At 38.9% G+C, this 16,959-nt stretch overlaps 1 protein-coding gene across 3 annotated transcripts in view; it reads right to left on the bottom strand.

The window, feature by feature from the left end:
* Positions 1-6,934: 6,934 nt before the first annotated feature.
* The window catches only part of LOC135461649 (dual 3',5'-cyclic-AMP and -GMP phosphodiesterase 11-like), a 103,649-nt gene continuing 93,624 nt past the window's right edge, over positions 6,935-16,959 (bottom strand). For all 3 annotated transcript variants that reach the window (XM_064738835.1, XM_064738834.1, XM_064738836.1), the window contains 8 exons: positions 15,454-15,563; positions 15,070-15,157; positions 14,588-14,688; positions 13,982-14,059; positions 12,813-12,876; positions 12,573-12,647; positions 11,433-11,516; positions 6,935-10,211 (listed from right to left, as the gene is read on the bottom strand). In XM_064738835.1, the coding sequence (XP_064594905.1) occupies positions 9,966-10,211; positions 11,433-11,516; positions 12,573-12,647; positions 12,813-12,876; positions 13,982-14,059; positions 14,588-14,688; positions 15,070-15,157; positions 15,454-15,563 (846 nt within the window). In that variant the 3' untranslated portion in view covers positions 6,935-9,965. The remainder of the gene's footprint in view (positions 10,212-11,432; positions 11,517-12,572; positions 12,648-12,812; positions 12,877-13,981; positions 14,060-14,587; positions 14,689-15,069; positions 15,158-15,453; positions 15,564-16,959) is intronic.

Raw genomic sequence — 16,959 nt, 5'->3', positions numbered from 1 at the left:
GCACGCCTAGTTTGTTCAGTTTATTTCAGTAATGTTTGGCTCTGCATGTGCACACAGTTGAAGGGAGAAAACTCGTGGCGTTCTTTTAACGTCATTTGCGGAATTGGAGGTTAGGATATTGGGTGTATGTGGCATATTATTGAAGAATTCCTTGATGACTCATGTGTGAAGTAAACTCTTGTGTAAATATGTAACAGTCGAATGACAATTTGAAGCGTTCATTCACTCATTGCTTAAGTCATGATGTAAATAGTACACCTTTATCAAGATGAGGAGATTATATGCTTTAATTTTACAAAATCATCATCTCACTACCTAATCGTAATGAGATACTCACTCACTCTCCTACCAGACCACAAATACCTTCACACCTGAACCAACCTATCATTTGGTTGTAGTCAGACTTGCATGCACTCTCTTACCAGGCCACACCTACACACCTAAACCAACCTATCATTTGGTCGCAGTGAGACACACGCACTCTCTTACCAGGCCACACATACCTTCACACCTGAACCAACCTATCATTTGGTTGTATTCAGACTTGCACGCACTCTCTTACCAGGCTACAAATATTTTCAAACCTGAACCAACCTATCATTTGGTTGTAGTCAGACTTGCACGCACTTTCTTACCAGGTCACAAATGCCTTCACACCTGAACCAACCCATCATTTAGTTGTAGTCAGACATACACGCACTCTTTTACCAGGTCACAAATAGCTTCACACCTGAACCAAACTATCACTTGGTTGTAGTCAGATTTACAAGCACTCTCTTACCAGGTCACAAGCACCTTCCGAGCAATCCTATCATTTGGTCGTAGTGAAACTTACATGCACTCGCTTACCAGATCACAAATACTTTCACACCTGAACCAACCCATCATTTAGTTGTAGTCAGACATACACGCACTCTCCTACCAGGCCACAAATAGCTTCACACCTGAACCAACCTATCATTTGTTTGTAGTCAGACTTGCATGCACTCTCTTACCACGCCACAAATACCTTCACACCTGAACCAACCTATCATTTGGTCTCAGTGAGATATACACGCACTCTCTTACTAAGCCACAAATGCCTTCACACCTAGACCAGCCTATCAGTTGGTCGTAGTGAGACATACACGCACTCTCCTACCAGGCCACATATACCTTCACACCTGAACCAACATCTCATTTGGTCGTAGTGAAGCTTACACGCACTCGCTTACCAGGCCACAAATACCTTCACCCCTGAACCAACATCTCATTTGGTTGTAGTCCGACATACACGCACTCTCCTACCAGGCCACAAATAGCTTCACACCTGAACCAACCTATCACTTGGTTGTAGTCAGACTTACACGCACTGTCTTACCAGATCACAAGCACTTTCACACCTGAGCAATCCAATCATTTGGTCGCAGTGAGACACACACGCACTCTCTTACCAGGCCACAAACCCCTTCACACCCGAACAACCTATCATTTGGTTGTAGTGAGACACACTCACACTCTCTTACCAGACCACTTCACATCTGAACCAACCTATCAGACTTGCATGCACTTTCTTACCAGGTCACAGATGCCTTCACACCTGACCCAACCTATCATGTGGGGGTAATGAGACACACACGCACTCTCTTACCAGGGCACAAATACCTTCACACCTGAACCAACTTATTTGGTCGTAGTGAGATATACACGCACTCTCTTACCAGACCGCAAATACTTTCACACCTGAACCAACATATCATGTGGGGGTAATGAGACACACACGCACTCTCATACCAGGCCACAAATACCTTCACACCTGAACCAACTTATTTGGTCGTAGTGAGACATACACGCACTCTCTTACCAGGCTACAAATATTTTCAAACCTGACCCAATCTACAATTTGGTCGTAGTTAGACATACACGCACCCTCTTACCAGGTCGGGGGCCCACGTGGCTCAGTCGATTAGCGCGCTAGCCCAGCGCAATGACCCAGAAATCTCTCGCCAATGCGGTCGCTGTGAGTTGAAGTCCAGCTCATGCTGGCTTCCTCTCCGGGCGTACGTGGGAAGGTATGTCAGCAACCTGCGGATGGTCGTGGGTTTCCGCCGGGCTTTGACGGGTTTCCTCCCACCATAATGCTGGCCGCCGTCGTATAAGTGAAATATTCTTGAGTGCGGCGTAAAACACCAATCAAATAAATAGATAAATACATAAATCTTACCAGGTCACAAATACCTTCAACCTGAACTAACCTATCATTTGGTCGTAGTGAGACATACACGCACTCTCTTACCAGGCCACAAATACCTTCACACCTAAACCAACCTATCACTTGGTCGTAGTCAGACATACACGCACTCTCTCACTAGGCCACAAATACCTTCACCCCTAGACTAACCTATAATTTGGACGTAGTGAGACATACACGTACTCTCTTACCAAGCCACAGATACATTCACACATGAACCAACCTCTCAGTCTGCCATTTTATTGTAATGTAGGCTTCGTTCTTGCTATACTGTTCTTTATGAAATTATTTCGCCCCTCAACAGATAATGGTATAAAAGCTCGCACATTTGATGAAAAGAAGCCGTAAAAAGTATTACCTCCGTCCCACAAAACTGTGTACATCTCAGCAGATGTTTCCGCGTGTGCCTGATATAAATTTGGGAACTAGACTCGAGTACAAACAATTTTCAGTTAGAAGCCAAAAAGTAGACTATCGATGAGTTATCACACTCGCTTGAAACGCAAACGTCACAATATACTAGGGTTCAAATCCAAGTCAGAATTCGGAGATTCCAACACCATTCCAAAGAATGACCAACGCTGACTATGCGTGAATCAGATGTTTCTAAGGAATAACTTATGCTGAAAAATTGAATGGATGAAGCAGATGTTTTCTAACTGTTTTGCGTTGCTGCAGGTCCTTAAAACGTAAAAACGTTGATATATTTGAATACAAATGAACAAATGATTTCTTGACGTGAGACGTTGTAATAGTATAATAAATTGCATTAATGACGGACGTAGACAACAATCATCAGCAGAACATTTATTTTTATGTCTTTATGTTTTAAACAGAGTCTGCTTATTTACACACACTGTAACAAAAACGTTCGCCCTGATAATAGGATTATATAATATTGTTACATCAGAGTAAACTTCACGCACCATGTAGCCATATTTTTTCCTTCATTATATGCATGGATATTTTGTGAAGGAGGGTGCGAAGGGGAGATTAATAAAATGCTGATTAAATTTTAATCCGTAAGATACACAACGCGCACTTGTCAGATTCTTCTCACAAAGTAAAAAGTGGTGCGCATCATAACAGTCAGCCTCTCATTTTTACCGCTAAAGTGCGCATTGATATGTGGTAAATAATTGGGCAAATTATATTTCAAGTTTTTCAATCTTACCGCACATATCAAATGACCGTTTCGGTGGCATAATGGTAAGAGCGTCCGCGTCGAAGTCGGGAGACCCCGGAATCACTCCCGGGTCGGATGATAGCAAAGACTTATTAATTAATTAATTGTGGGTGTATGAATATTGATTCATATTTCATCATTCTTTTCCAGCTGCTTAGTATATCTGAAGATTCTATAGTTGAATGAGTCATTCCCGTGATTCTGTAGGAGCGGTTGATCCAGGGTCAATCCTGGGTCGGGTCACACCTAAAACCTTAAAAGAGGAAGTTGTAACTTCCTCGCTTGTCGTTAGCATGAAGAGAGAGGATAGTGCAACGACTGGTTGACCGGTATCGGTATAATGGCACGGGCGGGGCGCCTAACTTGTCTTCGGGAAGGCGTCTCAGTAAGGCAGCACTAGATAAAAGGGCGGTGGAAATCCGTCCTCCAACAAAGAGGCACATTGCTTGCACTCTAAGGATTCCTTCGTTGTCATATCACTGAAAAATTGTTTAGTACGACGTTAAACCTCAAGCACTCACTCACTGTAACTGAAACCTTTCCTCACCAGTATTATGAGAACACGTGACATACACGTATTACTCCAGAAAGATTAGGTAACTGTGAACAACTTCGTTAAAGGAAGGAGTTCTACCAGTTCTCAGTTGGCAAAGTCGATATATGCCGGCAATCAGCCAAACACTTGACTATAGGGTAACATTTAATTATGATTATCTACAAGATTATGGATGACCAAAGCAAACTAAATATAAAATCACCAATCCAAGCGTCAAAACACACATTCATATACCATCCGTCATGTCCGTCAACCAAAATGGACGTTCTGGGTCCATTACCAAATCACAAGACGAAACCAATTTTAATCGTCGGAGTTTGACAAAGGCGGGTTTGGGTGAACACTTGAACGTCTACATTTTGATGAATAGCGGACTATACTTGTGTTTTTTTATGTCACACCTTTACGCACGTGGTACTATTGTCTATTTCTTTCAGCGAGTTGCCTATATTCAGACGTCCATAAAATCAGTACGTCTGTATATATATAGACCGGCGTATAGGCCTACATACCGGTGTATAGGCCAATATACCGTCACTGGCGTATAGGCCTACATACTGTCACCGGCGTATAGGCCAATATACCGTCACCGGCGTATAAGCCTATATACCGTCACCGGCGTATAGGCCTAAATACCGTCACCGGCGTATAGACCTATATACCGTCACTGGAGTACATTTCATATATTAATAACAGGAATTCAGTATGAATACTCTTTGTTTCACCTATATTTGCAGGTAGGTTAGCAAAATTGAAAATTTCCAACGCCGAAGAGCAAATGTTAGGTGCTAATGAAAGAATAAACTTTCATAAATTGCGATATATTTTAATGCAAGAAACAAAAACACTGATGATGATGTTTTATTAACACACAGGTTCTGGGGAGTTCTGGTTTCTGGTTGCCGGGGCATGCCCATAGTCAATTTCTGACTCCATGAACTTTAACAAATGTTCATTTTATACAAATATACTAATATATACACTAATGAGCTACCATGCTGGCAGATTTCAAAAACCGAAAAAAATGTACTACCTTCCTTCCTTAAGTATATGGACCAGAGCGATACGTTTCACAATCAAGGTTCAAGATGACATACTCGGATGTTTTTTCCTTTAGTTCGAAGCCAGGTTATCCCGTGGGGGACCAGTATCTATAATGTGATGGTTTATGTTCCTTTTTTACAACTATAGGCTTAGTACTCTGATGATCATAATCATAATATTAAATATGATGGTTGAATTTAACCTCTGGTAAACATTTTTTTTAAAGTTTGGTTTCTCGTCCGAATCTTATCTAAGGGTTATATCCCTTGATGAAAGTTTTGCGCTCGCAGAACCAGAAATAGAAAGCAGTGAGCTGTTGCTAACAAACAAAATCGTGGATGAAGACTAAGACTAGTTTTACTTTATTATTCGTAGAGCCGGTACCGGTAGTGCCAGTAGTCATCATTTTTATTAAAGCCTATGCTGAAACGTTTCCGCATCTAGTCTTTCGCTGTGCTCTTGTTCATCTATTATCAGCCTTTGCTTTTTAATGTTCTTGCCAACACGAATTTTTTTTCTTACTGTTACTGTTTCTCATAAATTAGAGGAATAGATCCATTTCACAGCCCTTGGGCTCCAGTTTTCCTCCTATATTCTTTTGATTTTGAGAGAAATTTAGTAAATTTATGGTTCATTGTTTTTGTGTTAACTATTCTTATCCAGCCAACTGGATAAGGTACTTGCCCATCAAACACTAGAATACAGAGGTGTGGGTTCACACCCGGCCTTGGAAGAGATTACTTAGATTTCCTCAGCGCTCACTGTTCTTGGGACCTTGGTGATAATATGGTTTGACACGTATGTGGCTACAAATATTTCAAAAAATTTTCAAGAAGTGTGCTAAAACAGACCTGTCACACGCATCAAGTAACTTTTGTTCTCGCTTGTCTTTAAGTTGTTAAACGTTGTTGGTTTGCCCCTTGTCACTCAGGTTTCCTCCACCATGAAACTGACTGCCATTATATAAGTGAAAAATTCTTCCTCCCACCGTCGTATAAGTGTAATATTCTTGAGTACACTGTAAATAAAGTGTGGAGGATTAACAGACACTGGAGACACCTAAAAAGGTTTGACATGTCATACAATGTATCAAGATGCTAAACGCGTTCAGCAAAACTAAAGAAGTAGCTCCTTCGTGGTGTTTAATTGCTAAACACGATTAGTGTAAACACGTAATCGTCGTTTATTGGCCATAGGACATTTGTATGAGCATATCCGAGCTAAACACAAAAAGACACAAAGCTGAGCACTTATCTGTCTAAACATGTCCTGCCCAACATCCTCTTTAAGAATTGCATGCCTCGTAAACAAAATGTTGGGAGGGATAAAATTTTCGCGGCCCATCACACTGGCCGAAGATAAAAAAAATTCCAAACATGGCAAACGTTGATTTGAGTTGTCCGATTCGAAAGTTTAAGCGGCTGGATTACTGTTGAAAGATGGTTTACCAATGCTGGATTTTACATCCTGCATTTCGGGCGTTTTAGGGAATCGGTGGATAGCAAAAATAAGCTAGGGTTCGAGCCGGGTTTTTTTGTGAAATTGTCCACGTGCAAGTCCATATGACCGAAGCAGGAACGTCCAGCTAAACTTTGGACTATGTAACCTTGGGCAGTGACACAATATTCACCAAATTTCGTGCAGTGTAATACCTGAAACTTGATGTAGATTTGAGCATATTTTCAAGTTGAAAACAGAAAAGTATCCACGGAAAAAACACTACAGCTGTGCTAAATACTAGGCTGTCGCCAAAAGTCTTCTATGTTACAGGATATATATTGCCCTCTGCTTTTGTCTGTCTACTGTACTACCCATTCTGCACAGGAAACTGCTACTTGTATCTGCATGACTTGCACAGGCAGTCACACAACAGCAGCTCTGGGAATAAGCAGCGATGATAAAAACAAAATACCGGACATTCTGTAGTAATTATTTATATTTAAACACATTTGTGCATCACAAGTCACAGAGGTGTTTTGGTGACTATATCAGAAAGTTACCAGTTGTGAGTTCATTTAAATATAAAGACAAGGGCAAAATGAAAGAATACTTCATGCCGTTTAGTTGTTTTCTTGTGGTTCAGAGTTCTGACTACGTATACTTGTCGTGGGAACAAAAAGTTCCTGTGCAGTGACATGTACAACCAAAAGATATAAGTGACAATACCGTCCCCAAGGACGATGCCTACAGTGCTTACTTTGTACCAGTTAATGGAAACCTTGCATTTCCCACCCACCCAGGCCCATATCTAGAGTGTCGTTCTGAAAAACTTTTGGGCTCCCAAACTGTTGGCCGCCCAAACTAAACAAGTTGTATTAAAACTAACAAGTAAATTAAACAAAAATATGATAGTTTACCAATAAAATGGTAGACATACACAGAATCATACTGTGTTAAATACTTTAAATATAGTTAAATTCATCAAGTACACGGTTCACATGAAAAACCAATAGTACATCACAAGAAGGGGCATAACTAAATTTCAAAGCAATGTGACTGGTTTTTGATAATGTTCTGCTCTAGTTGTAAAGACAAGAAGAAGTCACGAAATTTGACATCTGAAAATTAGTTCTGCAGATAGCATTGGTCACTCATGTTCAAGAAACCACTCAAAAGTACAATTTTAATAACCTCTGCAAAATAAAAGAAAACACATCTCTAACAATTTCTTTTCACAAGTTATTGTTGATGTTCAATCATACTATATGTGGATAGCCTATTAAATGTCAAGACACACAGATGAGACAGTTAGTAATGGAAAAGATGTGCTTGGGCAAAAGTTCACTTACTTGTAGAGTTCAGTCACTGAATAACATGAAATTTAAGTTTGTGTTATCACACATCACAAATACATGGCCATACATGGCCAAGAATTGATTGATTCAATGGAGCTATGTGTCCATTGTATACAGTGTGGATTGTCATTACAAACATGATGTGAACCAATTCGAAAATTCAAACAAAAATGCCATGTGAATGGATCAGAGGTAATTTCACAGAAATATTGGAATCTTCCATCAGCTTTCTTCAAACTGTCACATTCCTGTAAGTTTTAAGTACATTATATGATGTTATCCTTTACTTAGAGTGCATAGCTGAGGTAAATCAGAGAGATCATAGTCGGCCTGGCACATCTTCTAATTGTGTACTGTATTTACATACATTTACCTGTATATACACCAACTTTATAGAGATAATTTTTGTGTGTATGTATAAGCCTATCCTAAGCTGACTTACATACATGTACTTTATAGCTTGGGGTGGAAAACACTTTTTACTAAATTGTCACATTCTGGGAGCTCAGATTAGAAATGGTGATGTAGATGTACTTTATGCACAGCTACATGTTTTCTAAAATTGTCATAGTTACACACATGTTAGCTTTAAATAAGCACTGTTCTATAAGTAGGCCTTGGGGTATCTGGATTTACATGTCTCTCACTTCTGATACTGTATAGACTTTGTAAAAAACAGGCTGCCTGACCATTGAAGAGAGAGCTGTGTGACAATAATGTATATAACTGGTAAATAATCTAAAATTTCACTGCGAAAATTGCATTCTTAATGAATCTTTAGAACTGGCAACATGTGCTACATAGTCATGGGCTAAATTTAATGTTGTTTACCGTATATATACATACAAGTGTTTAATGCACTGTTTTTTTTTTCTATGGTTAAATTGAGTTGGTTGATTTAGGCTTGGTGACAGCTGAGTACAAAGACTCCAGTATTAAGTGTATGCCAAAATAAATATGTCAGTTTTGTGAAACATGCGTATCACCAGACTGAAGGGAGTATATACACATCGGTAGTTCAAAATCGTTGTATACAAACATTCAAGCACATATAACAGACAGAACTAAATAAATGTTCATGAATTAGAGGTACACTGGCCTGCTGAAAACAACAGATTTCACTAAAAGATATGTAAAGACATCTAGCATTGCAAAAATACATCTGTACAAAAACTTAACAAATAAAAAAAACATCTCAAATAAAAAAAAGAAACAGCATTAGATGTTTAAAAAATAAAACAGACACAGGTAACGATCAACTTGGAAAATATTTCCTTATGGTTTTTTGTATACAAGCATTTGTAATAACATTATAATATATGTCTTATTTGATATTTTCAAGAAACAATCTCAGATATTTGTTCTGCCTTACTACACTGTAAATTATATTAGTACTGTGAACCCCCATTATGTATGGCACAATCTGAACACCAATGGACAGTTTAAGACTTTAAAAAGAAGACATGAAAATTAAAGATTTTATATGTAGGTCTACATGTCATTGCTTTGTTGTTGAATATCATTTGCTGATGGAAAGGAAGGTATGGTTTGTACAAAGGTTAATGTTATCCCTTATGACTATAAAAATTGTTTTATTTTTTCTTTCAAATTGTATCAAAATAGTGGTTTTGACATTGTATCATGACATATACAAATTACATGGTAACAATAAAATGCATATTAATAAATGGAAGGTCAGAGCAGACAAGAGAGAGAACATGCCAGGGAGTTCGGATGGATGGATGGAGATTCGTACTACATGTACTGTGTATCACAGGATCTGTGGTAATTTCCTTGTGAATAATTGCAAAACAAAACAAAACAAAAAGCTGCAGCTAGTACACAATTGTACACATGATCACAAAGCCAGACTTGTTGGTGTACTTGTAGGATTATATAGTCTTCGTTAGTGCGCGTACACAGGCTGATGCCACAGATTCTGGTGGATAGAGGCACAGGTCTAAGTGAGTGGAGATGGCAGACTCACAAGTATAGGCACGCAGTACAGCTCCAATATAAAAAGTAGGTACCCTGGAAAAACAGCGAGAGCAGGCATGGAAAGTCGACTGCATCCGCGACATTGCACAATGAAATCTACATCTTCTTCTCACAATATTCCAAGCATGTCTCGCGTCACGTCACGTTCAGTCTTTGTCAGGATTTTGATTTGGACACGGACAGTTCAGATTGATGATGCGTTGACCTTGACCCTTTCTCAAACCTTGACCCTGACCCAGAATGCACTGGGACTAAACTACGTCTGTCCTTGTCCTTATTTTCACACATCACCTCATTTGCCATCTTGCGGTTGTGTTGTTCGAGCAGCTCCTGCCAGTGTACCCTGTTGTCCTTACACCCACTGAGTAATGGCTCCAGCCGTGGGTTTACTTTAGCTATAGCCTGAAAAAATTCATAGGAAACATCAAACATGAAAACAACTAGTTTAATTTTCAAACTATGTACATTTATTGTGGCTTTTTTCCCTCCAGAGATCACAACAAAAATTATCAAATGTATTTGTACACTGAGCAATGAGAAAAGCCTTCCTGTGCACCATGAAATTTCATTAAGTTTAGTTCTGCAGTTTTGGATATCTATAAATGTTGATGAGTTCTCAAGCCTTATATGACTTCTAATCTAAGTAAGTTCTGTGACCCCCACATGCCAGACGGGAAAATGATATCCACAAGGAAAATGGCTCTAAAGCCAGTATTTCAATAACAAAATGTCACTTATGATGAGCACAAACTAATTCCACATAGGGAACATGTCAGTTTTAAACTTAACATTTTCGTCACAAGTTCCTCTAAATTAAGATTCAGTTTTTTCAAGATTTACATGTACCATGCATGTAAACGAATGTTTACAAGCCAAATACAATGTGTGAACTCTGAATCGAAAGTCTCTGAAGGTTAAAGTGCGCTGAGCACAATCTTGTCAGGTACATAGGACCCACTGGTGAAGTATGATATTCTGATGATAATTGGCCCAGTGCTTCTCATGATGTATTCAAAAGAACATAACACAAAAAAAAAAACACGTAGGCCTACAGAGTATTATTACACGTGGGTCTACAGAGTACTACTACATGTGGGCCTACAGAGTACTATTACACATAGGCCTACAGAGTGCTATTACAAGTAGGCCTACAGAGTACTATAACACGTGGGCCTACAGAGTACTATTAAATGAAGGCCTACAGAGTACTATTACACGTAGGCCTACAGTGCTATTACATGTGGGCCTACAGAGTGCTATTACACGTAGGCCTACAGAGTACCATTACAAGTGGGCCTACAGAGTGCTATTACAAGTAGGCCTACAGAGTACTATTACACGAAGGCTTACAGAGTACTATTACATGTAGGCCTACAGAGTACTATTACACAAAAACCTACAGAGTACTATTACATGAAGTCCTACAGATTACTATTACACAAAGGCCTATACAGTACTATTACACGTAGGCCTACAGAGTACTATTAAATGGGCACCTCTCTGAAAACGTTCATTTTTGATAAACTTCCTACAACAGATATGGTATAAATGTTCAATAAATTTTGTCCACCTTGTAAAAGTTATGATTCCATAGGGACCTTCGAGCACTGCAAAGGTACTTACAGAGTAGACAGGCATGCAGATGGTGTCAATGAAGCCGACTTGCATGGAGGGAAACTGATCCTGTTTATCACGGTCCATCATATCCTGTCAACAGTTAACATGTCAACATATTCTGTGAGTCCACATATCAACACAAGACTGCAGTCAACATTTTCCCAGAGTCAACGGACAATATTTCAAACTTACTGTCCTTACCTACTTACTGTTGATGCTAATAATTAAATTGTTGGATAAGAAATTAATAACACTTCACAGAAAAAAAACATAAGCGGCCCTTTGAGGTAGATGAATCAATAAGTATTAATCAAAGTGTATCATTTCAACAAGTGTTCGGGTGAACACAATGTACTTCCCAACAAAATGCACTTGTTTGAAATGTATACAAGAATACCAGCAGCACTGTATTGAGTATAACACCTGAGGGAAATCTTACCATGATAACTATGCAAGTGGACAAATGTGTCCACAAAAAATGAAAACTTTATGCAGAAAGCAGTTGAAGTTGTAGCACGGACACTAATTCATTTCTACTTATATAGTATATATAAGGAAAATGGCTATCTGGTTATCATGACAACTATGGAAATGAATAAATGTGAGCCACAACACACTGTCGTCTGTGTATATATGCATCCACCAAAAAGTAAAACTCTGTGTGGATGCAACTGGAAACAACTGGAGATATACAGATGGAGAGACAGACAAAATCCCTATAGCATAATATGCTCTGTCTCATCGCAGGGGCGCAAAAAAAAAAGATAAGCTCTTACACTAAGTGAAGACAATATTACATGAGTAAAATTATTCCATAAATCAACACATTCCTTGAGTAAATGTAAATGACTTCATATTACATGTGCATCTAAAAGACTGTCAGAAAACATGATTTGTACTGTATTTACAACGATAATAAATGCATCTGTTTCTCGGTCAGCACTAAACAGTTACACTTTGGAGAAATTAAGGTTCAAGAACAAAACAAAATCTCAACTGTGACAATGATAATGTATGTCTGCAGATCACCAACTCCAAGATTTAGAGTGTTTGCAATGTTCATCTCACAGGATATCATGGACAAAATATCACTAATCCAAAGTGTAACAGAAGAAAAGAAAAAAAACTACTAAAAATGCTAGATACCTGAGGTTTTATTTTTAGTTCAGCCTTCTCAATATCGCCTTGTTCAAAAAACTCTGTGGCTATCAACTGTGCGACCTGCAAAGAAATTTTAGTCATTTTATTCTTTTGATGTACACATGTTCAATGTACATGTACATAGTTGTTAGAACAGTACATCTGTCAGAGTGTTTTACAAACATCACAAGAAACTTGCAGATAAGGATGGTTCTGGATTAAAAATGGCCTGTTGTCAGCACTGACCTTCTGTTGAATGCCCCAGGGCTTGGTTATTGCTGACACATCACAGGCAGTCATCATCATAGACCTACAACAGACAATATTTGGATCATCTTCAGCAAGAAGTTTGGGAAAAACATATCAAAATTCAGACTGCAACAGCAAAACTACTCTGTGTAAATGTAATTCAGTTTACTGACTGATTCAACCACATTTTGGCAAGCCATACTGATATACAAAGTAATATGACTAAGTGGTGGATGGCAAGTTGTGTCCAGTGAAATTCATGTAAGACTTCAAAAACCATCTCCCAATTCTTCTATGTGCAGGACAGAGAATAGATAAATTCTCCCCCAACTATCCCTCTTGTTTTTGAGTTTAAACTCATCTGAAATACATGTACATGTTAAGTCAATGAGAACATGTTAAAGTCATAAAACATAATTTTCATTTCATTCTTGATTCCTGCTCAGCCTGTCACTTCATCAACACTTCATGACATTCCATGTGCCATTTTATTCAGTTCATCATTCCTTTTTTGCAAACTAAGCTGCACACTTGATGCAGACAATATCAGCTAACTTTTGCGATGAAAACATCAGTCAAAGATTACTGCCACTTCATCAACCTGCAGTTATCAGGCTACGCTGCACCCACCTGCAGTTGCCAGGCTACACTGCACCAACCTGCAGTTGCCAGGCTACACTGCACCAACCTGCAGTTGTCAGGCTATGCTGCACCAACCTGCACTTGTCAGGCTACACTACACCAACCTGCAGTTGTCAGGCTACACTGCACCAACCTGCAGTTGTCAGGCTATGCTACACCAACCTGCAGATGTCAGGCTATGCTGCACCAACCTGCAGTTGTCAGGCTACACTGCACCAACCTGCAGTTGTCAGGCTACACTACACCAACCTGCAGTTGTCAGGCTACACTACACCAACCTGCAGTTGTCAGGCTATGCTGCACCAACCTGCAGTTGTCAGGCTACACTTTACCAACCTACAGTTGTCAGGCTATGCTGCACCAACCGGCAGTTGTTAGGCTACACTGCACCAACCTGCAGTTGTCAGGCTACACTACACCAACCTGCAGTTGTCTGGTTACACTACAACAAGCTGCAGTTGTCAGGCTACACTGCACAAACCTGCAGATGTCAGTCAACCTGCTAACCCGACTCTGATACATACCTGAGCAAATCTTTATGATCATCACAATTCCAGTCAGCTTTTTCTGTCTGAACAAGTTCAAAGAACTCTCCTCTATACCTGAAGCAAATGTAAGAATACACAAAAATTTCAGTACAACCTTAAGTGTTACGTCACTGGTGAACAGAAACGATTTTCTCAAAACGTCCTTTTGTAAATGACATAAACTAATGGATAACCATGTACAACAAACTGCATATTTTGCAGAAAAATTTTTGGGCATGGATCCAGAATTATATGTATGAGTGCATTGGCAAATTACACCGAACAAAAACTCAAACAAAAACCATCTACCTTACTTGATAAGCCTTCTACTTGGATTTCCATACATGAGAGCTAAAAAAACTAAGCAATAAATACCTGAAAGCTATAATACTTATATACTCTTATAATACTCAGCTTCATATCCTCATATCAATAGCTGTGGAAGAAAATTGTTGATTAAGAACTAAAACTGAATGCATCAGTACATATTCAAACTTTACCAATGTCTGTCAGTGTCCTTGACTAATCACTTCAATGATTTTTAAGCAGTGTGAATATTTTTTATAAATTCTACTTGTGCAACATTTTCCCAGCTACACAAACCTGAAGTAAAGTGCTAAGTCTGTGGCAAGGATAGCGCCCTCTAAGAGCTGTATAATACGTTCATACTCTTCTTGATTCACACTGCCCAGTATGTCATTACCCTGCAAAAATAAACACCTTCAAATAACATTTATACTACAATCTGAAAACAACTGAAAATACTCATGCTAAAAAAACAAGCCCACATTACTCAAAATCATATTAAACTGAAATATTTGGAGACTTCAATAGTCTTCAGCAAATTACTTTAACGAGCCCTTGATGTCACATTAATACAGCTAATACACATCACTGCACTTATATTAGTCTACCTTATTTGTACAATGTAAGCTTTACTGATGGGCTGTGTCCAGGACGTGTCCCTCTTAATGCAAAGTAGTGTCCCCTTGCTAAGTATTTTTCACACTCCGTTATTTCAATATTACATCATAGGAGCCATGCACGACTTAAATAGTTTTAATTAGCATCTAACAAGCCTTTACCTTTGTACTCAGAATCATGATACACTGGTCAAAGTGGTGATGTTCCATTGTGGAAGTGGAATACAGCTGAGCGAGAGGAGAAGCTGTTCTGAAATCAGTAAAACAAACCCAGTCAACCAAGTCCAGATAAATATACCTAAAGTTATAAAATTAAATAATTCTGATGTTCACACTCTACATTTTGGTCCACTGGAGAAGTTTCTTCATTTATGGCTGGTTTGTGGTGCTCATGACTTAAATGATCATGAACTGGTTAGTGGTGCCAATGACTTCCTTGATAATGAACTGGTCTGGTGGTGTCAATGAGGTCTATGATAATGAACTGGTTAGTGGTGACAAATGACTTATACGATAATGAACTGGTTAGTTGTGCCTATGACTTACTTGATCATGAACTGGTTAGTGGTGCCCCGGTGATCCAGATCATGACACAGACAGCCCACCATCAGGGCCAGCGTCTCTTGGTCAGTCAACATGTTTTCCAGCCCTCCACACTATAAAGCACACCAAGACAACACGTGAACAATTGGACGAAAGTACATGAGCAGCTTTCAAAAACATTTTTCATCTTTCATCAGACTGAGCTATTCTAGTTCGTGTAGTGTTCATGGTTTCCTGTTTTGTTGTGTTTGATTGGTGTTTAATATTAATTCTTAATCTCGGTTAATCTCTTAAATATCTTGGTTACATTAATATGTGACCATGTTTACAAGAATGATTTACAACAATACATGTACTAGTCCACCCCAAGACAAAAGACATGACGGCAGCCTCCATGGCTCAGTTGGTTAGCGTGCCAGCGCAGTGTTAAGACCCAGGAGCCCCTCATCAAAGCGGTCGATGTGAGCTCAAGTCCAGCTCATGCTGACTTCCTCTCCAGCCGTACGTAGGAAGGTCACCCAGCAACCTGCAGATGGTCGTGGGTTTCCCCCAGGCTTTGCCTGTTTCCTCCCACCATAATGCTGGCCGCTGTTGTATAAGTGAAATATTCTTAAGTATGGTAAAACACCAATCAAATAAATAAATAAAATGAAATAAATAAAACAGACATGACACCCTGTCCAGTCACAGTATAATGACATGCTGCCAGTGTTGAAGTTAGGTTTCCAGACTGTCACTTTACGTGTCAATGTCCACAAGCAGATAACATATATATATATAGATAAATATATATATATAGATACTCTTGTTTAGGTTTCCACAGCATCTACACACACAGTCTGGCAAACAGGCTATTTAAATATTTATATATATATATAATGTTTTTCTCTGTGATGTTTAAGTCTCTTTAAAGAAAAAAAAATGAATTCTTTTCTCAAAATGAGCCATTCATGATGTGAATAGATTGCACAACTGACACATCCAGTTTGAATGGAGAAATGGAGCAATCAGAAGAGAATACAGTGTACATGAAAATCAATTATTGTACCTGAACGGGAATAATTATGAAAATAATTACCGATTGTAAATAAGCATGCACAAGTTTAGATTATAGGAAAGACGTGTTTCTTAGAAATAGGCTTAGTACTTTAAGCAGAGTTGGATAGACAAAATTTGAATATATGGGAGAGCAGAGTCATGCAAAGTCCTAAATGGGGGCAATTTATGAAAATAGTATGAAAATAATTAACTGACTGTAAATAAACTTAAGCGTGCACAAGTTTAGATTATAGGGAAGATGTATGCTATGATTCACAGAAATAGGTTCAGCACTTTAGGAAGAACTGCACTGGAGAAAATCTGAATAGATGGATAGCGCTGTTCTGCCAAGTCCTACATGTGAGTCATTATGAAAAAAACCTGCACAAGTTCAGATGATGTATGCTGGGTTTCACTGAAATCTGCACAGTAGTTTGGGAGGAGATGCATGGACAAAGTCATGCCCTACAG

This window comes from Liolophura sinensis, chromosome 1 (assembly GCF_032854445.1).
Source record: "Liolophura sinensis isolate JHLJ2023 chromosome 1, CUHK_Ljap_v2, whole genome shotgun sequence".
NCBI lineage: Eukaryota > Metazoa > Mollusca > Polyplacophora > Chitonida > Chitonidae > Liolophura > Liolophura sinensis.
Note: the sequence above shows the minus strand (reverse complement) of the source record. Positions and strands in the feature narration are given on the sequence as shown.